Here is a 27,689-nt window from a genome sequence, read left to right as displayed (position 1 = left end):
ATCAGATTTTTTCCCCCACCAGAAATGTATATTCATCACCACATACCACGTGCAACTGGAGTTAGTGGCAGAGAAGGCAGTTCTACAAAACAATCAAAGCCACCATTCCATTGCTATCTCCCAGAAATCCCACAGAGCTATCCAATCGTACACAGACACTCATTAACTGATATTCTTGCACATGCTCTCACACACACACACACTCATTACACCTCATTTTGGTCATGCTGTACCAATGCACAAAATACCACTCACACATGCTCGCTATGGCACCGCATTTCCTGGGTCTCTCACGTGCCCTTTATTTTTATTCTTTTTCTCTCTCTCTCATGCCTGAGACCCGGACAGTAAAAGTTGAGGAGTGGATAGTGGAGATAAAGTCAAGATAGCCCTGTCCAAGCTGAGGGAAGCACAGAAAGTAAACAACATAAAGGAGAAACCAGAATCCCATTCCTAAAGCAGATTAAAATGTTTTCCAGAGTCTCCTCCTATTGATGAAGCTGGCTGGCAGGAAGTGATGCAACATGATGTAAGTGTTTCTTCCACTAGCAGAAATACAGAACATCCTCCAGAGGGGGCAAAGTCACTGATGGTGTTGACCGTAGGTCTATAAACCATAGTATCTCTAAATAGATCATAGGCAAACCTGCTGATGAAAAACATTTGGTGATCTAACTGATGACTTCAAGTTTCATTCCTGTGCCAGTGAGCAGAGTCTATCTGTGACTGGTACTAAAAGAAATATGCACAAGAACCCATGACTAATTTGGTGTGTTGTAGAAGGATGCAATGTATCCCTACCCTACAACTTACATGATGATGAAAACAAACCTCACCAGATTCTTATTTGAAGAGCTATTTGTTCAGCATCTACCATGCATCATCTGGAGGATTTCCAAGTGAGTAAGGCATTCATTTACCACGAAGTTCCACTGATGTGACCTCTCTCAGGGCAACCCATGAAGACACTGACACGTCTATAGTCACATGACATTAATGGCATTTGTAATTTAGTTGTGTCTGCAAGAACACAGATGTTCTGCCCCGCTAGTCACCGGCTCCCCCCACACCCATGTTTATTGTTCAAAATGCTGAGTACAGTTGGTTACAGTCAGGAAACGAAAATATATTCCCATGGAAACTGTTTTACAGAAGCTGCCATGTGAATCTCAGACATATCTGTAGCCTTCCATGTCCTGACAGGATGAGATACTAGGTGCAAACTCTGTGAGGGAGTTTGGGTACAGGAGGTGGCTCCGGTCTGGGAAAGAGTGTTGGGCTGCAGGAGGGGGTACAGAGTGCTGGCTCCGGGAGGGGGCTCAGGGCTGGGACAGGGGGTTGGGGTGCAGGAGGGGATTCAGGGTGCAGGAGTAGTTATGGGGTGCTGGCTCTGGGAGGGGGCTCAGTGCTAGGGCTGGGGCAAGGAGTTGGAGTGTGGGAGCGGTGAGGGCTCCCACTGGGCAGCGCTGACCTGAGGTGGCTCCCAGTCAGTGGCACAGTGGGGCTAAGGCAGGCTCCCTGCCTACCCCAGCCCCGTGCCACTCCAAGAAGTGGCCAGCATGTCCCTGCAACTCCAGGGGGGGCACATGGCTCCGCGCACTGCCCCTCCCTGCAGGCACTGCCCCTGCAGCTCCCATTGGTCCATTAGCCACAGTTCCCCGTTCCCAGCCAATGGCAGCTGCGGGGGCAGTGCCTGCAGGGAGGGGCAGCACACGGAGCCACGTGCCCCCCCCCCCCCCCAGGCGTCACAGGGACATTCTGGCCGCTTCCAGGAGTGACGTGGGGCCAGGACAGGCAGGGAGCCGCGGGACTTTTAGCATCTGGAGATCGACTGTCAGAGGCTCCACGATCGACCAGTCGATCGCGATCTACTGGTTGGTGACCACTGCTCTAGATGAGCAACCTCCCAACACTTGGGGGTCAGTTACAAGATAATGGCCTATTTCCAGGCTCCATCCCAAAGTTACACAGCAGTTTTGCCAAGCTGAGAGCGTAGAGATCAAAGGGACACTAAACAGTTCAAAAGACCCTCTGGAAAGAGTGAGGGAATCATGAATTTGCTATTCCTGGGCATGGAACACAGACACTTACCCTGCAGGATGTCTGAAAGCAGCTGGGGCCTTCCCCAACTTCCAGGGACCAGTAAACCTTAGGGAAAGCAGGCATGCGTAGAGACTGGTTATTATTTTAAGGTTTGTTTTCTCTGGCATGTTTGAGTTTTAAATAAACAAATCTTTGCTTTAAGAAGGCTGTCTGGTGACTGGACACCACTTGTCATAGCTCCTGGAAGGGAAAGGACTGCAGGTACTGAACCTAGCTAGGACCTGCTGAGGTAATTACAGCTAGCTGCTGGGGACTGCAGCCAAGACCTGGTCTAAAAGTGAGAGAATCACATAATTCCATCCCAAGAGAGGAAATAGTTCAAGGCCTGAGACCTCAGAGGGGGTGCGTTCGAATAGACCAGGAGGGGTCAGAGGTTCAGTAAGCCCAGTAACTGATACACAGATCCACTGTTCCCTAATAGCATACATTTCCTTTCCTAAGTTTCATCCCTTACCTGAAGAGAGACCCCTTGTGTATTTATTTTGATAACGAGATGCCAGCACTCTTGGGATATCAGCTTGTTGGAATTACGAGGGCATATCAAAAAAGAATAGCAAAAAGCATGTTCTTTATTATTGCAGTATAATGCCAGGCCCAGTGATGCTTCCAGAAGGCGAGAGAGAGAGAGCAGAGCATAACGTGTCCCAGACCTGTCCAGAGGGACATAACAGAAGAAGTTTTATTTTATTTGTTTATACAGTGACTCAGTCTGTAGTAACTGGGTTAAAGTCCACTTAGAAATAAAGAGAACAAAAGGCCCCCTGTTAGTACTGGACATTTTCCTCTTAAGATATCACAGAAAGGATTTAAGAAAAAAAGAAAGGAAAGAAAAACTCCAGCAGGATGCAGGAAGCCACAAGCTTATAGGAATGTAGCAGTGCTTTGGAAAGGAAAACACAGCCTCAGACTTTCATCTGTAGATTTTTTTTCTTCATTTTTCCTTAGCTTCTCTACAGCCCATTGCAGCTAAAAGCATTATCAAGGCCAGATCTCCAAAGACTACAGGGCTCCTATACAGAGGGCAAGCATGTGGGTGGGGGCAGATCAGTGGATCCAGTGTTCCCCAGACAGAGGAAATACGCTGGATTGTGCCGATCTCTGGAGTTTTGCCTGCCGGGGGCTTCTACAGAGAGAGAAATTGCACTGGTGTGGCTGTATCCCACAGCCACTTGATCCCATAGTCCCTTGCCAGATTGACAATCCTTCAATGGCCAGATTCCTTGATCCTATAGAACCTGCTAGAGAGAATATATAGGGCATTGATTATTATTGTTTATTTTGCACATCAAATTACCTCCTTTATCCAAGTATCTGAAAGCACTATCTAAACATTAATTAAGCGACACTGTCCCCTGTGTGGTATCAAGAAGTGTCTGAAATGTTTGCAGTGAAAGTATTTGAACTAGGAGGGAGCATGGGGCTGCATTTTATTACAAATGCAAACACTGTCTTAATATCGGTAAACTAAAATTTCATGAATTTTTTTTTCAGATTTTTTTGAATGGAAATTGAGTCATTTTCAAGTGAAGGTGACTAGTCAGGGAAAGCATGCCCAAGTGAAGTTCTGAATATAAAAATAACCATTTCACTGAATTTTGCAAAAATACAAAATTGAAGAAGTTAGCAGGTGCCTCAGATGAAATGATGGCAAATTTCATGACTAATTCGTCACTCTTTTCTACAGTTCTAGTTAGTAGTATTATCCACTTTTTAGATCAGCGTAAACAGAGGTAATAAGCTATTACCTGACTTGCCTAAGGCTACACAGCAAGTCTGTTGCTCAGTTGTTTGGTCAGAAGACTGTCAAAAATATTCCCAGTTAATTTATAGATGTTTGAGACTTTTTTGTGTTCAAAATAACTCCTGAACAGTTTTCTTCACACCCTCAGGACTTTGTCATGCTGCCTTCATTGAGGACCCATAATATTGTTCAATCTTTTACACTGACAAAAAACAACCATTCTTAAAAATTCAGATCTGGGGGACTAGATGGTTTAAGGGATTGATAATGAGGTACAGAATCATTCCCCTCTAGTTTACTAATTCAAATCTAACTAAAGTCACTGGTAACCAACAGCAATTAATATTGAAGACTGGTTTGTATTTTATGTGAAATGAGTTGGTAGCCTGGGTCCAGTTCCTAATGGACAATTGCTCCAGTCAGTAAAATCAACATAGTTGTCACTGACTTTGATACGTGGAAAAATACTGGAACAAATTATGAAACAATCAGTTTGTAAGCACTTAGAGGATAATAGGGTTATAAGTAATAGCCAACATGGATTTCTGAAGAACAAATCATGCCAAAGCAACCTTTTTTCCTTCTTTGACAGGGTAACTGGCCTAGTGGATGCAGGGAAGCTGTAAACATGATTTACGTTGATTTTAGTACACTTTTGCCACAGTCCCACATGACATTCTCATGACCAAACTAGGGAAAAGTGATCTACATTAAATTACTATAAAGTGAGTACGCAACTGCTTGTAAAACCTACTCCGAGTAGTTATCAATGGTTCTATGTCAAACTGGTATGACATATCTAGTGGGGTCCCACAGGGGTTTATCCTGGGTCTGGTAGTATTCAATATTTTCATTTAATAATAGAGTGGAGAATATGCTCATAAAATTTGCAGATGACCTCAATTTGGGAATGACTGCAAGGATCTTGGAGGACATTCAAAATGACCTTGACAAATTATAGAATTGGTCTGAAATCAACAAGATTTCAATAAGAAAAGTGCAAAGTACTATATTTAGAAAGAAAAAGTCAGAGGCACAACTACAAAATGGGGATAACTGGGTAGGCAGCAGTACTCCTGAAAAGTATCTGGGGGTTATAGTGGATCACAAATTGAATATGAGTCAACAATGTGATGCAGCTGGAAAAAAGGCTAACATCATTCTTGGGTGTATTAATAGGAATGTCATATGTAAGACACAGGAGGTAATGGGCAGGTTGAGCTGGGGTAGGGTGCCACACTTCAAGGAAAAGATGTGCATAGACTTGGAAGAGTCCAGAGGAAGGCAACAAACATGATAAAAAGTTTAGAAACCCTGACTGATGAGAAAAGGTTAAGAAAGGCTCATTTAGTCTTGAGAGAAGAAGACGAGGGGAGACCTGATGAGTATTCAAATATATTAAGGGCTGTTATAAAGAGGACAGTAATCAATTGTTTTCCATGTCTGCTGAAGGTAGGACAAGAAGAAATTGGCTTAATCTGCAGCGAGGGAGATTTAGATTAGATATTAGAAAAAACTTTCTAGCTATAAGTTAAATTCTGGAATAGGTTAGCAAGGGAGGTTATGGAAATCGCTGTCATTGGATGTTTTAAAGAACAGGTCAGAAAAATACCTGTCAGAGATTGTCTAGGTATACTTGGTCCTGCCTCAGCATGGGGGTCTGAACTTGATGACCTCTCAAGGTTCATTCCAGCCCTACATTTCTCTGATTCTACAATTGTCTTTTTTATTGGCATTTCCAGCAAAAAGTCCTAGGACTAAAATCCCTACTCTTCTGTGACCTCATATGAGGCATTGTCTATACTGGGAGAAATCATGTTAGAAAATGTATTAACTAAGGGTATGTCTACGCTGCAGCTGCCTGCCAGCCTGGGTAAATAGACTTGTGGTAGCAGAGCACATGCTAGCTTGCTAAAAATAGCTGTGTGGACATTGTGACACCGATGGAGGCTTACGCTAGGCACCCGAGTTCATCTCAGAAAAGTTCTCCCAAAATTTCCTACCTTATTGCAGTGCAAATAACCATGGGATATGCTCCCAAAAGTCTCTGTGCCATAAACAGATGAATGCAGCTCAAGTGAAGACACAGCAGCTCTAGTGTTATTTTGCAGTGTGGCCTCTTGCACTCGAGCTAGGCTAACTTTGAGAGAAGTAACGTGAGTGTAGATATCTTGCATGAGCTCTGCAGTGAAGACATATGCAACACCTATGAACTAACACAGTGTTAAATACTACTTTGTCTTTACTGTGGCCAGTGATAATCATGTTTAAAAACATATTAGCCTGGTCATGATTATCTCTAGAGAGGATAGTGTTAACCAGTCAGCACATGTTTAAACTTGTCTGGAGTTATCCAACCTGACATACTACATTATGTTAGAACATGTGTTAACTAACAGTATGCTAAGCACTCAGTGTAGAGAAGTATAGTCTCACTTAAAATGGTGTCAGCTAGTCTCCTTAACATTTGGGATAACCACAGCGATCTGACATGGTTTTAAACATGACAGTCCTTGTAGTTAACCATGACCAGGTGCTGTGGTTTTAAGCACAGTACTGTAGTCCCTGTCTATACTGTGTGCTGAGTTATATTTAAGATCACTGTGAAGGAGTAAGGGATAACATTCCTCCACAGTCAGAGGCCTGGAGCTGGCCTGGCTGCCTGATTAGCCCACCTCCCCCTGCACCTGAGGAGAGAGGTGGATCTTAATTAGCTGACCCATAGAAAAGAGGGCAGCAGGAATGAGGGGGAGGGGACTACACCAGGTGGAGGGGATTCCAGGAAGTGCAAGTGCTTGGGCAGTGCTTCAAATGGATTGTCACTGGAGTTACAGCTGAGAAGAACTGCTCCAGAAAACAAAATGGACAAGAGGGAAATTGTTTGGGGGAGCCCTGAGGTTGTGAGGTAAGGGCTAGAAAATCTTGCTATGGGAATTACTGGTGCAAAAGACTGATTTGGGGAAGGGACTGTTATGCTTGCATAGACTTTGAAGTAAGAATCTGTAAAAGGTGGGTTTGTGTTTAGGAAGGCTCAGTTATAGAAATTACTCAGCTGATGATTGCTTCTTAAGGAATTGAAGGGAGTGAGCAGCTGGCCTAGCAGAATAAAGCTTGGTCTGACAAGAGGAGGGTGCTCTAAGTTAGTCCCAATCTATTAGTCACATTAGTTAATGTGTATTCTAACATAATAAAATCTTCTAGCTCAGACAAGTCCACTGAGGGCAAAATCATGTTTAACACCTTGTTAATTACTGTGTGTTGGAGAAGGAGAATGTTCCCTGAACTTTGCTTCAGACTCCACCTTTCTAGGCCTCGAGAGATGCATTCTCCTCTAACCCATCTGGTAAGGCACTCTGGAAAACCTCAGCTTGGCCCACACCCACCTCAGACCCTGAACTGTAGTTCATATGTTGCTAGAATCACTAACTGCCCAGTTTCACATATCTCCATATATCTGCAGTGGAACTACAGAGCATATGTATGGAGGACATTTTGTGGCTTTTAATTGTACCCAGAAATTTACCTTTTACTCTTCTTCTCTCTCTTCCCTTCCCCCACATACACCCCGCTTCTGGCAGGACTGTGTGAGGCGGGAGAGAGAGGGGAAGAAGAGGAGAAATTGAATTTGGGGGGATGCATGAGACTTCTCAAAAAGGGCCGGAAATTCTGTCTGCCGTGAGGGTAGGGTTGAGTTTGCTTTTGAAATCCCCTTCTTTTTGGAAGGGATCCTACACAAATTTTTGGTTTTAGGATGTGATATTTGATAAGTGCAAATGCACCAAAAATATTTTGAGTTTTTTCACTTCTGCACGTCTGCTGCCTGCTCTAGGGGGCCGAGCCTGACTTGTAACAGCAATTGCCAATGTCTGTACAGCCAAATGGGGCCAGCAGTTTTCCCTGACCCCAGCTTACAGCTTCCCAAATGAATATGCTGTGCCTGAGCTGCTGCTGCCAAGGAAAGCAAATGGACAGGCAGCTTCTGCAGCACTTCAGCAATGGGAATGGAGTCTGCAAATGGTGAACACACAAAAAGAGTTCAAGGGCAGGAGGGCTGGTGTTTCCAAAACCCACCCATGCCAAACTGTTGGCAAAGTCCAAGTAATTCTTTGTATTTGCAAATGAAATACAATAGCCTTTGGGGGAGGAATCAGGATCAGCACTATAATAAATTAGGATGTGCAGCCCATCTAGTCAGGGACAAATCTTCAATAAAATAGTGGCCACAGACCTGCCAATGAGACATACACAAATGCAGGGAGGGGGAGAGAGGCAGAAGGGGAAAGAGATGCACACTAACAGAGCAGAAGTGAGGGACTATAGAAGGAAACCTATGAAAACAAAATAAACCAGGAGTAGCAGACTGTTGTGCACCCAGGCAGTCCAAAGCAAACCTTTCCTTGTACTTCCCATGACACCCAGAATTACATGCCCAAGAAATTAATTTAAAAAACTGGTTCCAGGCCATTCATCTGCTAACTGATGAGGCAGGAGCAGAAGCTAGTGTCAGCTTTAAACAAGGTTAAAACTGCAGGAATGCAAAGAGACTACTTCACACAGCATACAGGCTCTAGCTACATTACATTTTTTTTCTGAAAAACAGTTCTTTGATACTAATACAGTGGCAATGCCACTGGTGACACAAATGGTGGCAGCTCTAATTCAGGCAAGGCTCTAGGCAGCTGCTGGTTTTAGCTGCTGTGTCATCTAGACCTGTGCAAAGCAAGTCTGAATTGCATGCTGGTAAAAAAACTGGTGGCTGCTGGCACTTGGTGTACAGTAGCACTTCACTACCAGCAGTGGAGTTGCTCCAGTGCCAGCAACAGTGAGTTCTTTCTGCCACCTCTGCGGAACCCTGCAGTGCACAGTTTGACCCCTGTAGGATGAACTTGCTCTGAGTGCATTTAGTATTTAAAGCCATTACACCTCTACCTCGATATAACGTGACCCGATATGGGCTGCGCTCTCCAGTGGATCAAAGCAAGTTCGATATAACACGGTAAGATATTTTTTTTGGCTCCCGAGGACAGCGTTATATCGAGGTAGAGGTGTACTAATTAGCTCAGTGGTTTGAGCATTGGCCTGTTAAACCCAGGATTGTGAGTTCAATCCTTGAGGGGGCCATTTAGGGATCTGGGGTAAAAATCTGTCTGGGGATTGGTCCTACTTTGAGCAGGGGGTTGGACTAGATGACCTCCTGAGGTCCCTTCCAACCCTGATGTTCTATGATTCTAATTTAGGATGATCTGCAGCAACTTCATTCAGTGGGGCTGGAACTGCTGACCCCTCTGCATTATATAATCCCAAGAGGGAGGAGTTAGGGGACTGTACACAGAACACCTGGGACTGTGGAATTCTTTGTATTTCAACAGGCAGGGAGTATAGCCTAGTGGATAGGGCACTGGACAGGGTTTCAGGAGATCTGGGTTCTGTTCCTGGTTCTGTTATTACCCAATGTCACCCAGAAGGGCAAGTCACTTTGCCCTGTTGTGCCTCAGTTTACACATGTGTAAAACAGGGATAATGATACAGCCCTCCTTTGTAAAGCACTTATATCTAAAGATGAAGAGCTGGGTGTTAGTATTATTAATATACACCAATGTACTTCCATGGCTCATTATCGGTTGTGGGGAGGTTTGGAAGGAGTTATTTTTACCCCGGTTCTTAAATCTTGTTTTGTTATCAGGCTGTATTCCCATATAGAAATTTCTGGAGCCATAAGGTTTTGGGGTTTGAACAAATTAAATGTGGTGGTATTGAAATAAAATGTGATGGCAGTCCTAGTTGGCCCCTATCTCTTCCCCTGGACTGTGAAGAGCTTTGATCAGCTGGTGAGTTTCCAGTTGTAACCTGAGCCCTTCACTCAGTTCTGTTAGGAGCATATTGTAACCAGTCCGAGGGCAGGAGTCCAGACACAGAATGTTCTAAGGGGGGTGACGAGACTGTAGTTTATACCCAAGGTCAGGGACAAGAGAGCAGCCCTTCTTCAGCTCGGGCAATTAAATGGCCGATGAGTTCAAACTCAGTAGAAAGGGACAGCATAGTGGAAACGGAAATTACTCCTTTGTTTTTCTTTTTCTTTCAGCGTTGGTTTAAGAGGCTGAGTAACTTCAATCTAAGTGCACACCGAACCATGTCCAGTCAGGGTAATAAATAGGGGCTGGACAGAAAGTCTGCTCATGTGGAAATGGGTGGGGACCTTGTATTGACATGTTAAAAAATCTTTTCTCTGAGATCAGAGTCAGGCTGTGTACCGGAACAGAACTACTCCTCAGGAATCCCGATGGGCTGAGGACTCCAGAGCTTAGCAAATTCTTTATGGCCTTAATGTGTGTCAGTATCTTTCTCTTTGTCTTGCTAAATTCTTCCTTTTTTAGTGATAGCAAAAGAGCAGAGGTATTTGTGAGGGAGCTGGTGGGGAGAAGTGAAGGGGACGGGAAGCCATTACATTTGCTGTTGCGAATCCAGAACTATTCCAAAGGCAGGAAAGCTGTAAGGATTCTGTGCATGGTAGCAAGGGACAGGGCAGATTTGCGTCCCTGTGGCTGCTCAAGAGAGAGGAGCCCAGTGTCCTTGCTGTGTCATAGAATGGGGCAGCTCTGATTTCTGAAAGGGATGTCCCTGTGGTGGTGAGGGACAGAGCAGCTCTGTTATCCAGTCAGTTATGAGGACTGGAGCAGCTCTGTGTCCCTCTGTGGCAGCTCAGCATCCCTACCACCACACAAAATGCTTCAGCTCTTCAGGTGAAGAAACTGCCAAAAGAGATTGAGCCAAAGCCAGTAACAGTTTACAACTCTAGTCCCTGGCTCAAAGGGTGTGTGTGTGTGTGTGTGTGTGCAATACAAACTGACACAGCAAATAATCCCAGCAAGGAGGAAAAGGTAACGTTGTGACCCAGTTTCAACAAAAAGCCCATGAGTTATGCAGAGAAGTAATTAAAAAACACACTGGCTTCAAATCCAAGCCATTCATGCCTGAAAATGGAGCTGTGCCTGTGCAGTAGAATTTAGCACCAGGTGTTTTCCTCTTCTAACTTTGGTCCAGAGATGACAATCAGCTCTCTTCCCTTTCAAAAGGGTTAGTCTCAGGTCTGATGATTTGTAGGGAGGAGGAAGAGGAAAGTCTCTGTTCAGAAGCCAAATATGATAAGGAGAGACTCAGTACATGGTCTGTAACAGGAATAAAGTCTGTCTTTCTCTCTCTCCCCATCCCCCTGCCTTTCATACGTGGGATTAGTTCCTTCATAACCAGACTCTGTGTAGTCACAAGTAGGGGAAGTATTTTGAAATTGGAGATGGCACCTTCTCTTGGGAGTTAGAGCTTTGTTGCAGGGTGTCTTTTCTTTTTCTTCCCTGTTTTGTGTGTGGTTCCCACTCTCCCCCCCCCCCCCCCCCCCCCACACACACACACTCTACCAGAGATGAACCTGAACCAAAGATCTAAACCTTTGAATTCTGGGAAGTGTAGATCTGGATCCAGACTTTGCATCTGACTACTTATCTCACTAATGGGTTAAACCAAAACGCCTGATTCAATCAATCCTAAACTTTTTAAGAAAGTTTGGTTCCAGAGCCAAACATCAGTTTTTGCCTATTGCTAGATTCAACTTTGTTTCCCAGTTACTGGCCAGAAACCATGGCAAGATAAGTGAGATCAGATGGGAGAAAAGGAGGCCTACATGTGTGGGAGAAAGGTTCTGAGTATAAGGGTATGTCTACACTACAGGATTAATCCGAATTTATATAATTCGAATTTAGGAAACCGGTTTTATAAATTCGAATGTATTCGGCCACACTAGGCACCATTAATTCGGTGGTGTGCGTCCAAGCTACCGTAGTAGCATCGATTTCCAGAGCGTTGCATTGTGGGTAGCCAATAACATTGAATTGCCAATAACTTCGAATTGCGGCCACACTAACCTTAATTCGGATTAACAATACCGATTTTGACGCTACTCCTCTCGTCGAGGAGGAGTACAGAAATCGAATTAAAGGGCTCTTTAATTCGAATTAAATGGCTTCGTTGTGTGGACGGGTCAAGCGTTAATTCGAATTAAAGCAGCTAAATCCGAATTAAAGTCGTAGTGTAGACCAGGCCTAAGAGTTGGCTGTGTTGGTGTCAAAGGCGGAAGGAATCTCTCCTTCTATCCCCATTGTGCTGCCTTTTTTGTTTTGTTTTTTAAACAAAACCTCTTTCTGAACTGCTAGAGACAGAATATTAGACCTGATCTGGTATGGCAAATCCTCTGTTCTGTTCTCTCCTCTGGCAGGCTCAGAAGTGTGTGCTTTTAAGATAAGACACCTGGAGTTTTCTCTGGCTTTGTGTGTGTGTGTGTGTGTGTGTGTGCGCGCACCTCTTAATTATTTTGTTTTGTGGGAATGTAGGTGTAGAAGGACTGAAGCCCTATAATGGGTTGGGCAAGCTCACTTTGCTCAATTTCAAACCAGTTGAATGTTGTAACCTTGAAAATTCAACTCCTGTGATACACCTCTACCCTGATATAACGCTGTCCTCGGGAGCCAAAAAAATCTTACCGCGTTATAGATGAAACCGCGTTATATCGAACTTGCTTTGATCCGCCGGAGTGCGCAGCCCCGCTCCCCCGGGAGCACTGCTTTACCGCGTTATATCCGAATTCGTCTTGTATCGGGTCGCATTATATCGGGGTAGAGGTGTATTTGGATTCAGGTGAAGGGCAGGGGAGAGAGAATTTAATGACAGGTAAGGAAGTGTAATGTCTTTCATGGTGGAGAAGAAACTGGACTGTTGTAAAGATTTAAAAGGGATTCTTTTTTGAAGTTTCTAGATGCAGGCAGGACTTTGTAGTTCTTTCTGGCCCTCTTGTTCCCAGACTATCTAAACCAAACTTCTCTCCACACAGGTTCACCGTAACTCCTGCCTTGACTCAGCAGTCATGGGGAGGTACTTTCAACTCTGTTACTGGAAGTATTATCTCCATTTTACAGATGGGGAAATTGGGCCTAATTCTCCTCTTTTTGTGGCAGTTTTACAGTGGTGTGACTCAGTTGACTTCAGTAGAGTTAATCCTGAATGACATTTGTGTAAGAATAAAGAATCAAGCTGAGTAAGTCTGTGGCAGAGCTGGGAATAGAACTGAAGAGACCTGACTGACTGCCAGTCCCTTTCTCTAATTGCTGTGCATTGTTCTTTCTCCTGGATTGGAAAAACATGTTTGTGGCTTAAATTCTAGAAATGAGATTTCCCTCTAGTTTGCCCATTTTCCCTTCATTGTGTCATTCATCCCGGGTCTCCCCTCTGCTTATCTAAACACAATTCTTACATACGCAGCCCTCGCTACAGAAGAAGCCAGCACGTTTCCATTTCTTCCCAACGCATTTGGACTTGTCCATCACACACAGAACAAAACACAAGCAAACCAGTCAACATAATGCATTTTGTCCTCCTATTCTCTCTCCCCCCCCCCCCCCCGCTCCCCCCACTCCTACACTTGGGAACCATGGGACAGAAGCGTCTCCTGCCTGCTACTCCAGGTTACTGTGATCCAACTTGCTCCCAAAGTGCATCTTAAATTTCTAACGGGGGTTTGTGGGAGACTGAAACAGACCTTTCACCCGCACCCACCTGCTCAGAGCGCCTAGTGTTGACCTGTCCTGCCTGCTGACCCCTGACCCTTCCTCTGACCTTGCTGGATTATTCCTGCTGTGCTTTCTGCAAGAGAAGGCCCTCAGCTCTGCAGACGAAAGAAAAAAATACCCTCCTCCCCCTCCCCCCCAATAATGACTTGCTATTGTTGAAGGGAGTAATCTATACTCTGGGCGCCAAGCTGAAGTGGCAGAGGGAAGGCTCTTTAACCCTCTCTGTGCTGAACTCTCCCTGGGCTCTTTGCCCTCCCCACAGCCAAACTCAGCTGCTGCACAATGCTGATTAAGAAAACTGTATCTGTCATAACTGTAGTCTGTGCTGGGGGGGAGGGGGAGAAAACTGGACAGAGCAGAAAGGGTGCCTTTCAGAAACAGATGAGCAGGAATTTATCTTGGACACTTGTCTCATCTCATTACTCCCCGTGGGGCCCTCTCTCAATCCTTGGGGGTATCCCCTCATCTCTTCCTTGATGTTTAATAACCTCTAATCTGTCACATTTACCATCCTTCCCAAAAGGAGGACTGGAAGCAGGATTCCCATTAGAGTTTAGTATCGGGGGTAGCCGTGTTAGTCTGTATCCACAAAAACAAGGAGTCCAGTGGCACCTTAAAGACTAACATTTATTTGGGCATAAGCTTTCGTGGGTAAAAAACCTCACTTCTTCAGATGCATGGAATGCATGCATGCATCTGAAGAAATGAGGTTTTTTTCCCCCCCAAGAAAGCTTATGCCCAAATAAATCTGTTAGTCTTTAAGGTGCCACCGGACTCCTTGTTGTTTCCATTAGAGTTTGTCACCACCTCTTCCTCATCAGCCAGAAGAGTTTGCTGTAAATAACATAAGGTGTTGCTTCCTTGGTTACTGCACAGTAGGCTGGGAGCATTATGGTGGGGCTTCTGGTTTTTTGTTTTGTTTGCCTTCCTCTAAAGCACAAAGCATTGGCTTCTGCTTAAGACAGACTTGATGAGCCTGTTTTGGTTTTGCAAATTCTTTTCCCCTGAGCATGTGACCACTGCAGCACTAGGACCCTGCCAGCTGGGGAGTGAGAAACTAGGCCCAGGAATTGAATCTGGAAGTGCAGAGCACTCCCCACTGGCCAGCCCTATTTCAGCCAGGTATAGTTAACAAATACTCTAAACTCAAGAAACTCTTTCCCCCTGTCATTTCTGCTGGGCCAGACCAGCTAAGCTAGCATTTAGATATTGAACGAGAATCTGCTAGGATTCTCCAGGAGTCCCCAGTCCTGCTTTCACTACAACCTTTGACATTTGGTGGGAGCTTGGCCAATTTAACTTACTGTCTCTCTCACCAGGTGTAAAATGAGGACTGTTTTATACTTTGAAGTGGTGGTGTGAGGCTCAATTAATTAATGGAAATAAAGAGATCCTCTGAGGAGAAACACTACAGATGTGCAAAACTGCAGGATTCTCTCCTTGGACTTTGTGGGCTCCACATCACATCAGAGTGGAATCTGTTACATCAAACGCTTGCTTGCTCTGTTGAATTTCTGTTCTTCATCCTTTGCAACAGGATCAGGGTATGGCATGTGTTCTGTACAGTAGGTTGGACACAGACCTGAGCAGGATTTCAGATCCAAGGTGTGCCTTTTCATCACCGGGATTAGTAGCGAGGTGTGACTGGAGATAGCAGCCAACCACGCAAGTCTCACCTCTTTATCATCGCGCTTTGGAGCGAGGATAAAGGAGGCTTAGATCACTTGTTCGCAGCCCTGGCATTTCTTAGATATCTGAAAAGCAATATCAAGCTCTGCTTTATGTGAAAGCGGAAGGAGTCTTTGCTGGAGGGACTGTCGCTCTTTGGCAGGCTTAAAACGAGTATACAGCAGCACAACTGGCAAATTTTTAATTGTGTTCGGACTGCTGCACTCTATTAACATTTTGCAAACTGCTTGCAGCCAGGTTTCAGAGTAGCAGCCGTGTTAGTCTGTATCCGCAAAAATAACAGGAGTACTTGTGGCACCTTAGAGACTAACAAATTTATTAGAGCATAAGCTTCCGTGGGCTACAACCCACTTCTTCGGATGCATAGGTTCCTGTGTAAAGGATCCTGAGCAAAGTTCCAGTTACAGGCAGAGTGAGCAGAACACCTATCTCAGGAGCTTTTTCTGCTTTGTCTGTTTGATCACAGGAAAGTTAGCCCAAAACAAGAAAAAAAGAGAGATTTGTCCTTCTTCCCATCTACAAAAACAAGGGGGTGTGGCTCCCCCTAGCCCTTTTCTTCTCCCATACAGAAAGACACTTAACAGGAGGAACCACTTCCCCTCCCAGCAGCCAGAAGGGAAGGGGCAAACACCAACCCCCACACATGTTTTTGTAAGACCTTAAAAGTATCTTGGGAATTGAGAGAAGCATTTTTGACTGGTTTAACCATAAAACTGGAAGTCTGGATGCCTGGGTTCTGTTCTGGGCCTGTCATTGACTCATTTCCTGACCCTGGGCAAATCACTTTGTTCATTAATGTTTGTAAAGCACTTCAAGATCCTTCGATAGAAGGGCAACGTATCATTATTATACTAGTGGGTGATGGGTAATAGTAATAGTGTGCCTCTAATGTATGACGTGCCCAAAATCTGTGGCAAAGTAAATAGCATCATCTGTTGCCTATGTTGTGTTGAAGATATGTTAGAATAAGAATAAGTTAATTGCCCATCCTCTCCTTCCTCCTGCATGATCTTGCAGTCAGATGAAATTCTTCTGTGTTTGTGACCTGCAATATGTTGCCCTGGAAGTCACAATGTGGATTAGAGATGCAGCATTCCAACTTCATAGTGAGATCAAGCAGGGGTAGGAAACTCTTGTTTTCAAACAAGGAAAATGTCAGAAAATGCTTGATTGGATGAATGGATTTTTAATTTTTAAACTTGTCTTTAGATCAGAAACCTGGGTCCTTTACTTCAGTGGTTCTCAGCCAGGGGTCCAGGGTCCCCTGGGAGGCTGTGAGCAAGTTTCAGGGGGGCCACCAAGTATGGCTGGTGTTAGACTCGTTGGGGCCCAGGGCAAAAAGCCAAAGGCCCACCATGCGGGACTGCAGCCTGGGGCCTGAGCAGAAACCTGAGGAACTTAGCTTCACAGGGCCCCCTGTAGTGGGAAGCCCCAGGCAATTGCCCTGTTGCTACCCCTTATCCGGCCCTTGCTTTTACATGTAGAAAAACAGTTGTGGTGCAGGTGGGCCATAGAGGTTTTTATAGCATGTCAGGGGGGCCCCAGAAAGAAAAAGGTTGAGAACCCCTGCTTTACTTCATGTAAAGGAGCATGATCTGCATTCTGTTTTGTGGCCCTGAGCAAGTCAATAACTCCTCTGAGCTTTGGTTTCTCTAGCTGCAAAATGAGACTATCCTACAGGGGGTGTGTGAAGTGTAGTTAATTAATATCTATAAAACGTTACGATTCTCATCTGAAAAGTGCAATATACATTCAGTGATAGCATGGGAGTGACAACACTGGTCTACAATTTTTGAGAAGTCGTCTGCTTCAGAGATAAAATGTGCTATTTATTATGTATTTTGATGTGCTGAATTCAAATATGACAATTAAAACAACTGGCTACTGTTTCTAAGATATTTAAGTTTTTACATTTTATGTCTATGTATATTGTGTAGATAGAGTTTTATTCATAAATTGTAAACCTAGGTCTTTTCATGTGTTTATGGTTGCTTTACGTGATAATATTTCACCTGTCCTGTTTATGTAACACTTTAAAAATCAGCAAAAGGGTTATATAAATAAAATTTATTATGAAACAAAAGGCAAAAAACTATTCTGTACATAGTTTAGTCCTATTCAGTGTCTACTCAGCGCTTCTTGGCTTGTCTCTTGTATTCATTAAATGGAGCATCTCTTGTCACTGTCCAGCAATAGTCTGCAAACATTGATGGGCTCCATTTGCCCTGATAGCGTTTCTCCATTGTTGCAATGTCCTGGTGAAATCGCTCGCCGTGCTCGTCGCTCACTGCTCCGCAGTTCGGTGGAAAAAAATCTAGATGAGAGTGCAAAAAATGTATCTTTAGTGACATGTTGCAACCAAGGCTTTTGTATGCCTTGAGGAGGTTTTCCACCAACAACCTGTAGTTGTCTGCCTTGTTGTTTCCGAGAAAATTTATTGCCACTAACTGGAAGGCTTTCCATGCTGTCTTTTCCTTGCCACGCAGTGCATGGTCAAATGCATCATCTCGAAGAAGTTCACGAATCTGAGGACCAACAAAGACACCTTCCTTTATCTTAGCGTCACTTAACCTTGAAAATTTTCCACGGAGGTACTTGAAAGCTGCTTGTGTTTTGTCAATGGCCTTGACAAAGTTCTTCATCAGACCCAGCTTGATGTGTAAGGGTGGTAACAAAATCTTCCTTGATTCAACAAGTGGTGGATGCTGAACACTTTTCCTCCCAGGCTCCAATGACTGTCGGAGTGGCCAATCTTTCTTGATGTAGTGGGAATCTCTTGCACGACTATCCCATTCACAGAGAAAACAGCAGTACTTTGTGTATCCAGTCTGCAGACCAAGCAAGAGAGCAACAACCTTCAAATCGCCACAAAGCTGCCACTGATGTTGGTCATAGTTTATGCACCTCAAAAGTTGTTTCACGTTGTCATAGGTTTCCTTCCTATGGACTGCATGACCAACTGGAATTGATGGCAAAACATTGCCATTATGCAGTAAAACAGCTTTAAGACTCGTCTTCGATGAATCAATGAACAGTCTCCACTCATCTGGATCGTGAACGATGTTGAGGGCTGCCATCACACCATCGATGTTGTTGCAGGCTACAAGATCACCTTCCATGAAGAAGAATGGGACAAGATCCTTTTGACGGTCATGGAAACCCTAACATCACCTGCTAGGAGATTCCACTGCTGTAGTCTGGAGCCCAACAGCTCTGCCTTACTCTTGGGTAGTTCCAAATCCCTGACAAGGTCATTCAGTTCACCTTGTGTTATGAGGTGTGGTTCAGAGGAGGAGGATGGGAGAAAATGTGGGTCCTGTGACATTGATGGTTCAGGACCAGAAGTTTCATCCTCTTCCTCTTCCTCGTCTGACTCAAGTGAGAATGATTCTGGTGCATCAGGAACCGGCAGTCCTTCTCCGTGGGGTACTGGGCGTATAGCTGATGGAATGTTTGGATAATGCACAGTCCACTTTTTCTTCTTTGACACACCTTTCCCAACTGGAGGCACCATGCAGAAGTAACAATTGCTGGTATGGTCTGTTGGCTCTCTCCAAATCATTGGCTCTGCAAAAGGCATAGATTTCCTTTTCCTGTTCAACCACTGGCGAAGATTTGTTGCACAAGTGTTGCAGCATATGTGTGGGGCCCACCTCTTGTCCTGATCTCCAATTTTGCAGCCAAAATAAAGGTGATAGGCTTTCTTAACCATAGTGGTTATACTGCGCTTTTGTGATGCAAAAGTCACTTCACCACAAACATAGCAGAAGTTATCTGCACTGTTCACACAAGTACGAGGCATCTCTGCTCACTTTGGCTAAACAGAAATGTGTCCCTTTGCAAACTCAAACACTGACACATAAGAGAGCACGACACTGTATGATTTCTAGAGCTGATATAGGGCAATTTGTTCAGCAGAGTGATGTAAGCTTCGTTATGATTGCATCATCCATGACTTCTAGGAATAACATGATGCAATTCATATCATGTATGACGCAATACCAGCTTCAGATTGCATCATTCATTGTTTTGCCTAAAAAGCAAGTACAGCCATAGATTTATTCATAGATCCAGTCAAAGATGTATTTTAGTCATTTCTGGTTTAAATTGAGATCCCTTCCCTTTATAACTCACTTATCCTCCGCCATTCCCAAGTCAAGGGTCGTATATACTGACCCAATAGCATATCTTGAAAACTAGAACCAATCAACAATTGTAAGCATCATTTTCGTTCTCAGTGACCCAGAATTAGTAAAGTTTGACTACATTTATTTCAGAAGCATTTTGGCTGTAGAGCAGTGCAATCGGATGGAGGAACCCTGTGGGAATCCCAGCATCTTCAAACTGGGCAGAAATCTTTTGGATTGTCTCAGGGTTGACTTTTCATTTTACTTTTCTCTCAGCCTGTTTTCCAGCTTTACTGTGACTTGGGATCATTGCTTTATCTCTCATAGGATGTGTGAGGTGGTTTTCCTTTTTTTACCTGGGAAATTGATACCAACACATTTACAAAGGTGCTTTTGTCAAGATGAAATTGACAAGATAACATAAGCTTTCATCCTCCTTATGCAAACTCTTAACAAAAATACTCATTAGTAGAAGAATGAGGAAGAGAAAAAGGAATCTTGTGCACCTGTGCCATCCAGTTAATCTTAAATTAATCCTCTGAATATTCCAACATGCCTTTTCATTTTCAACAGGGCTTCATATTAACAACACTTTCCCTTCTAAAGTGCCTTCCACCTAAAGTTCTTGGAGCACTTTAGAAACATCAATTAAAACCTCACAATTTCCCCATAAGGTAGGTAAATATCATTAAACACATTTTACAGATGGGGAAAACTGAAGCACTGTGAGTTTGTGGCAGAACCAGATGCTGTATGAATCAGTAAATTCACAGTGAGCTCAAAACCTTTAAAAGACTTTTTTTTTTTTTTTTTTTAATCTTTGTATGGTAACGTTTATTTGATACTTCAAAATCAGAGAGATTTCCTCCAAGATTCCTTTGAAATCAGAGGCTAAATCTGTGTGATTGGGGTAAAAGGGATAATATAAATTGGCTGTGTCCAATGTCTAAGTCAGTGAGAGTAGCACATGGGCATCTTTCTGCATTAAGCCCAGTATTGGCTATGAAAGTAGCCTGAAAGTCTTGTTTACTATTTCACTGTTCCTCATGCTTTTTAATGACTGATTTGGAAAGTTCCTCAAATTTTGTCTAAAAGTATGCTGTCACGTTTTAAAGTCGAGACTACCTACTTTAAAGTTATCTGATGGAAAAATTCCTCTCTCACTGGGTACTTATATGGCCCCTATCACCATGGTATCTGAGCATCTCCAAAGTATTTAAAAATAGAAATAACAATAACAATCTCTCTCTTTCTTCCCAACCTGGAGGAGCAATAGCTTGATTAGTTCAAAAGGTTTTTTCCCCCCCACCTATGGGTTCTAAATAAGTGTTTTGTACAGAATTTACCTGCTGTTCCATTACTCCATTGGCAAGGGGTGGAGGAGCTATTAGCCATCACTTGTATAAAGCCCTCAAAGCTGTAATGTTTTATGCTCCCTCTGCTGAGTCCGCTCCAGCCATTAACTAACAAACCCTATTCCAGGGTTTGTTAATGCTCAAACCCGAGATGTCTTGGCAGGATCCAGTGTTACATAAGTTGTTGATGTTTAGGGAAAACTGCTATGTATGTTAATTTCGGCTCCAGTTGAAACGTGGGGGTGGAGGAATCAATGCTTGCCAAATGGAAAGTGATTGAGAAAATATTCTGTTGCCACGTGAAGGCAGTTCAATGTGTCAAAATTAAACAAGTGTCATTTTTCCTTTTTTTCTTTTTTTCTTTTGTCTGTCTGTCCTACTCTCGTTATGGTGGTATAGAGCACATTGTAGTAATCGACACTGATGATCTCTCCTCTGACCTCTCCCCTTTTCTATTGGGCAATAGACTGAGCAGTTTGTTGTGTTTTTATGTTAATTACTGTGGAGAACCATTGCAAAAGGGTGGGTGGAAGCGTTCTGAAGACAGTAAATTTGTCTAAGGGAGTGCTGAAGCTCTGTCCCCTGGCCCAGTCCATGAGATACTTCAGATCCATCCCACTGAAAGCTTTGAAAATCAGAATTAGGTTTTTATGTGATTGGGTGTTTTATGGGGAGTCAGTAGTGCTGGGGTAAAGTGGTCACAATGACTCGTTATTTAATAGGTGAGCTGCTGCATGTAGGACCAACTGGAGGCTCTTCAGGTCTTCTCATGTACAGTGCATTACAGTAATCCAGTCTGGAGGTCATGAAAGCTCAGGACTCAGATCACTGTGGCCAGATCCTCATCTGTCAGGAAGAGACCAAAGCCTCCTGGAAAGCCCAAGTTGGAAACTGAGCCCTTTGGAGCTCTACAAATGAGAGTTTTCATGGCAGAGAGCAACTTCCCACCATCATCCTCTGGGATTGGCTCAAGAGATGGGATATGATGCAACTCAGGGGCCTTTCCGTTTACCCTGACAGATCTTTAAGCCAAAACAGCACTGTTTCATTATTATTGCTACTGAGTAGTTTGAGTGCTAGATCATGCCTCTCTTAAAAAGTATAGGTATTGAACAGAATTACAAAAAATGGATAATACTTCAGTTTGGGAATTTATAAAGTTATGTACAGGAGATAATCCAGTTATACAGCAGCAGAAAGAGGAAAATTAAGAGGAATAAGCAATGGTGGGGGCTTGTCTGTACAATACATTTTTATGCAGCATGACTTTTCCATATGGATTCTTATGTTTCATCCAAAGAAAAGACCCCTTGTATCATTTTTTAAAAAGCATTCCCTTGTGATGTCTCTGTAAGGATCTCACAGCTAATAAACTTTTAGAGCACTATCAGTGGTTTGTGGGAAAACTCAGAAAACCACTCTTTTTAGAGACAATTTTGTAAATGTATCACACTTTCTGCAGTACTCACTTTTTATTGCTGGCAGCATTAGCTTGGAAACAAGATCTGTCTATCTCTCTGAGTGTTCATGCAAAGTTCTTGCTTGCTCTTCACCTGACATCATCATTGTCTGCTTCTGATATTTGGTATCTGGCTTTGGAGATGAGTGTGATGGCACAAGCTCAGGATGACGAATAAGCAGCAGGTCTAACTTCAGAACTCCTCACAAGGCAGAGAGTTGGTGTTCAACAAGCTAGCTTTAGAGGGGACTTTGTAAATGAAGAGGGCCTGATACCATGGTGCCTTGCACTCTGTGTAGTGATTTACACCTCTAAAGTTGAGGGCAAAGACCATATTGGTTAAAAGCCAACCTTGTTTACAGGGGAAGTGAAAGTAGCTGTAAAACAAAATACATAAAAAATTTTGAAAAAGGGAAGTTGCTAGTGGTGGATATAAATTAGAAGCTAGGAATTGTAGAAAATTGATAAGGGAAGTCAAGGGGCCACAAGGAGAAATCTGTGGCCAGCAAAGTTAAAGACAATAAGGAGTTTAAGTATGTATATTAGGACCAAAAGAATCCTCACAATGGTATTGATCCATTACCCTATGGAACTAGTAGAATTATCCATAATAATGCAAAAAAAAGGCAGATGTGTTCAGTAAATATTTCTGGTCCGTATTTGTGGGAAAAACAGATCTAATCCATCATATGATTATAACACTCTTTCCATTCTACTAGTATTTCAGGAGGATGTTAAACAGTAGCTACAAAAGTCAGACATTTTTAAATCAGCAGGTCCAGATAACTTCTATCCAAGAGTTGTAAAAGAGCTGGTTGAGGAGCTTGCTGGACCATTGATGTCCCTTTTCAATAAGTCTTGGAACACTGAAGTTCCAGAAGACTGGAAAAAAGCTAATGTGCCAATATTTTAAAAGGGTAAATAGGATGACCCAGGTCTGTCAATCTGACATCGATCCTGGGCAAGATAGTGGAGCAACTGATATGGGACTCTATATTACTAAATAAAGGTGGGTAATATAATGAATGCCAATCAAGATGGGTTCAAGGAAAACAGAAACTGTCTAACTGATCTATTATTTTTTTAAATAGATTACAAGTTTGGTTGATAAAGGAAATAGACGTGGTCTTCTGTAAGTCCTTTGACTTGGTACCACATTTTGATTTAAAAAGAACCAACTATAATTAGCTATAAAATTAACATGGCACATATTAAATGGATTTTTAAAAATGGCTAACTGAGAGGTCTCAAAATGCAAAGGGAATCATTGAGTGGGTGTGTTTCTAGGGAAATCCAGCAAGGATCTGTTCTTGGCCCTATACTCAGCGCCGTATTATTGCCTAGGCCGACAAATTTGCAGGGGCGGAAGCTCCCCTCCACGCCCCGCCCCCCTGCTCCAGCTCACCTCCACCTCCTCTGCAAGCGCGCCGCCGCATCCTGTTTCTCTCCCCTCCCAGCGCTTGCGCCGCGAAACAGCTGTTTTGCGGGGTGGGGGGGAGGAGGGGGAACGCCGCGCGCTGGGGGAAGAGGCGGGGCTGGGGGTGGGGATTTGGGAAAGGGATCCAATAGGGGAAGGGAGGGGGTGGAGTTGGAGCGGGGAGGGGGTTGGAATGGGTGCGGGAAAGGGGCGGAGTTGGGGCGGGGCCAGGGCGGCAATTATTTCCCGGCCTAGGGGCGGCAAAATTATTAATCCGCCACTGCCTATACTACTAACACATTTTTTTTTTTTTTAATCAGTGACCTGAAAGAAAACATAAAATCATCACTGATTATACAAAAATTAGGGGAGTGGTAAATAATGAGCACAAGTCACTAATACAGAGCTATCTGGATCGCCTGGTAAACTGGGTGCAATCAAACAATGCATTTTAAATCAGCTAAATGTAAACATGTACATCTAGGAACAAAGAATGTAGGCCATACTTACACCATGGGGGACTCTATCCTGGAAAGATGCAACTCTGGGGGGGGGGGGGGGAAATTGGAGTGGATAATCAGCTGAATAGAAGCTCCCAGTGCATCACTAGCCAAAAGGGCTAATGCAATCCGTGCACGCATAACTCTTCTACTCCTACTCAAGATTTATTTTACCTCTGTATTGGTCACTGGTATGACCACTGCTGGAATCCTGTGCCCAATTCTGATGTCAACAATTCAAGAAGGATGTTAAAAAATTGTGTAGGGCTCAGAAGAGCCACGATAATGATTAAAGAATTAGAAAACATGTCTTATAGTAGACTCAAGGAGCTCAATCTATTTAGGTTAACAAAGCAAAGGGTGACTTGGTTATAGTCTATAAGTAACTACAGGGGAACAAATATTTGATAATGGGTTCTTCAGTCTAGCAGAGAAAGGTGTAACATGATCCAAGGGCTGGAAGTTGAAGCTAGACAAATTCAGACTGGAAATAAGGCATACATTTTGAACAGTGAGAGTGTTCCAATTGTTAGCCAATCAACCAAGGGTCATGGTGGATTCTCCATCACTGACAACTTTTAAATTGATTGGAAATTTTTTCTTCAAGCTGTAGGAATTATTTTGAGGAAGTTCTGTCTTATACAGGAGGTTAGACTAGATGATCACAATTGTCCCTTCTGGCCCTGGAATCTATGAAAGTGGGTATAAGTCATATAGCCTTATCTGGTAGCTTTTACATCCAATTTTCACTAGGCTAAATGATTGCACAAGATGCAGGGAAATGATGAATTGGACCCAAAACCCCTGCAAGAAAAGATTGGCTAATAAACATTTGACCCTTTTTAGAGAGAAAAGCCTGCACTATTTAGTATTAGTACTAGTTAGCATTACCAGCAAAATTATTCATAAAGGGGTAAATCCTGAGTCTACTGAGCTCTGAGGCCAGAAACCTGTGGTCAAAAAGCTTGTTTGCCACTGGTTCCAGCTCCATTTTCCTCTGGAATCTTCAGACAACCAGACTCTCACTCTGTACAGTGTCTAATGTGCAGAATATTCCAGCAAGTGCCTGACTGTTCATGTGTACAAAGAAGCTGGACTACTTCCATGCCTATTCTCAAGCACCTCCACCTGCTCCCCATTCATTTCAGGATCCAGTTCAAAATCGCCCTCCAATGGTTTGCAAAAGCCTACCACAATGACTCTTTACTACCACCACAGTACACTCCGTCTAACACCAGCCTTCTCTCTCTCTCTCTCTCCCTCTACAAGCACTCACCAACAGCCTTCCAGTTTCTCTCTCCATCTGACTTCAAATATTGGCCCTAATCATATATTTTCTGTCAAGGAGATAAGCTTTGTTTAGGTTGTTTCAGCATGGGAATAGGAATCAAGAATTCCTGAATTCTAATCCTGTCTCTGACACAGGGGCCTTCACCTCTCTGCCTATGATACGTTTCTCCATATGTTAAATATGGAAATACTTCCTACTTATCTACCTCACAGCACTCTTAGGAGGCTAATTAGATATTGTTCCATCCAGTGCTTGGAACATACAAACGCTACATACAGGTGCTAAGAATTTCTGCTTTGTAAAATGTTTATGAAAGACACTATAATGAACTGTAGTAATTAAAATTTTATTATTTTTATCAAAATAATGGGTTAGAAATTTACCATTGTTTATGGGTTAATGCATCAGGAAGAACAATAATACTTTACTTTTCTTAAACTGCCATTCAATGATCCAAAGTATTTTACAACATTAGCACAGAAACTGCACGTGCTTCACTTCAGATACCTGAGAAATCCCATTGATTTCAATACATAATAATAATAATATCACCTACCTCTTATTACTCACTCTTCATCCATAGATCTCAAAGTACCTTACAAAGGATGATGGTATTATCCCCATTTTACACATAAGGAAACCGAGGCACAGAGAAATGTAGTGACGTGCCCAAAGTCCTATAACTAACCACTGGTGGGCACAGAACCCAGGTCTCCTGAACTCCACTCCTGTGCTTTAACAGGGGATCAAATGCTGGATATACTTGTAAACCTCCCCCTCCCCAAGGAACTTACCTAGATTCCTGGGGCTCTGTGCGTTGGTAGCTCAGGGAGAGGCATGCTGTCTCTGGTATGGCGGGGAAGCCAAGGATTGACTCAGTGCCTGCTTGGCAACCAATAGAGGGAGATGCCCTTCCCTAGGAGCTCAGGAGGGGAGAGAAGCCATTTTGGAGCAGTCTGGAGCCAGCCAGGGAAAGGGCAGGACTGGCTGTGTGGGGGACTGGTGACTCCTAGGCTTGCATGCAGGCTTCCCCCCCCGAGAACTGGCCTCTGGGGACCTAGAACATAAGAACGGCCATACTGGGTCAGACCAAAGTCTATCTAGCCCAGTAGCCTGTCTTCTGACAGTGGCCAATGCCAGGTGCCCCAGAGGGAATGAACAGAACAGGCAATCAAGTGATTCATCCCCTGTCGCCCATTCCCAGCTTTTGGCAAACAGAGGCTAGGGACACCATTCCCGCCCACCATGGCTAATAGCCATTGATGGACTTATTCTCCATGAACTTACCTAGTTGTGTGTTGTTTTTTATTTTTTTTATTTTTATTTTACCTAAAAGCAAGATCCCTCAGCTTGGCCCTTTCCCTCTCCAGGGTAACTCCCAGTTTGTAAAGTTTTGTTGGGAAAACTTCCCCAAGCCAGGCTGAGTTAGCCCTACAGCTCTCTAAGTGAGATCGGGCACCACTGTTCTGGCTGCTAGTCCGGGGCTGGCTGCCTGCCTGCTCTGAGTATGTCTGAGCACTGGGGTGAGAGACTAAAGTTTGGATTTTAGTATAGTGTATTGTAATCTTCACTCCGAGCCCTGCACCCCTTTGTGGTGAGGGGAAATCCTGGTACTAGAAGCAGCCTGATGCCTGCATGAAGAGGACGCCTGACACCAGCCCCTCTGCGGTGTCTGAAGCGTCCAGAGCCATCTCTGAACTTGAGGATCGGTCACAGAGTTGTGAGTGCACCATCTTTTAGCTAGCTACTCAGGGAAAAATTATTAATGGAGATATCCTATCTCCTAGAACTGGAAGGGACCTTGAAAGGTCATCGAGTCCAGCCCCCTGCCTTCACTAGCAAGACCAAGTACTGATTTTTGCCCCAGATCCCTAAGTGGCCCACTCAAGGATTGAACTCTCAACCCTGGGTTTAGCAGGCCAGTGCTCAAACCACTGACTATCCCTCCCCCAATAGTGTGGGAGACCCCTTACTCCCTGAACTGTGTCCTCAAGCCAAGGAGTAAGTGTTTGGGGATTTTGTTATCTGCTGCCTATTAAATCTGCGGAGGGATTTAGCACCTTATCCTGCTTGTGAGTCTTTTGGGCTGTACTGAACAGCCCCATTGCTAACTGCTTCACAGAAGATGGTTGTGGTCACAGGTCATCAAGGGCCCCTACAAGGTATGTGTACCAACAGTACACTAATTTTACATTTGCTATAGCGGGTCACGTGAGTGGGGAAATTCATGGGTATTCTCCTCCTGGTGACCCTGAGAATAGTGTTTTACCCTGTTATGCTATGTTTATCTCCTGTTCAATGTAATGACTGTGTTTATTATTTCTTGGAAGTCTCCAACTATCTGGCAAGTAAGGGGGGCTATCCTGTGTTTAGAATTTTCCTCCCAAGCTGCC

General features: G+C 43.8%; 1 protein-coding gene across 1 annotated transcript in view; it reads left to right on the top strand.

The window, feature by feature from the left end:
• Window positions 1–22,266, top strand: part of RAD51B (RAD51 paralog B) — a 557,106-nt gene extending 534,840 nt beyond the window's left edge. Inside the window, exon 11 of the mRNA XM_065403312.1 lies at window positions 22,115–22,266. Coding sequence (XP_065259384.1) covers window positions 22,115–22,266 — 152 coding nt within the window. The remainder of the gene's footprint in view (window positions 1–22,114) is intronic.
• Window positions 22,267–27,689: the final 5,423 nt, after the last annotated feature.

The sequence above is a fragment of the Emys orbicularis genome, chromosome 4, assembly GCF_028017835.1.
Source record: "Emys orbicularis isolate rEmyOrb1 chromosome 4, rEmyOrb1.hap1, whole genome shotgun sequence".
Taxonomy (NCBI): Eukaryota; Metazoa; Chordata; order Testudines; family Emydidae; genus Emys; species Emys orbicularis.
Note: the sequence above shows the minus strand (reverse complement) of the source record. Positions and strands in the feature narration are given on the sequence as shown.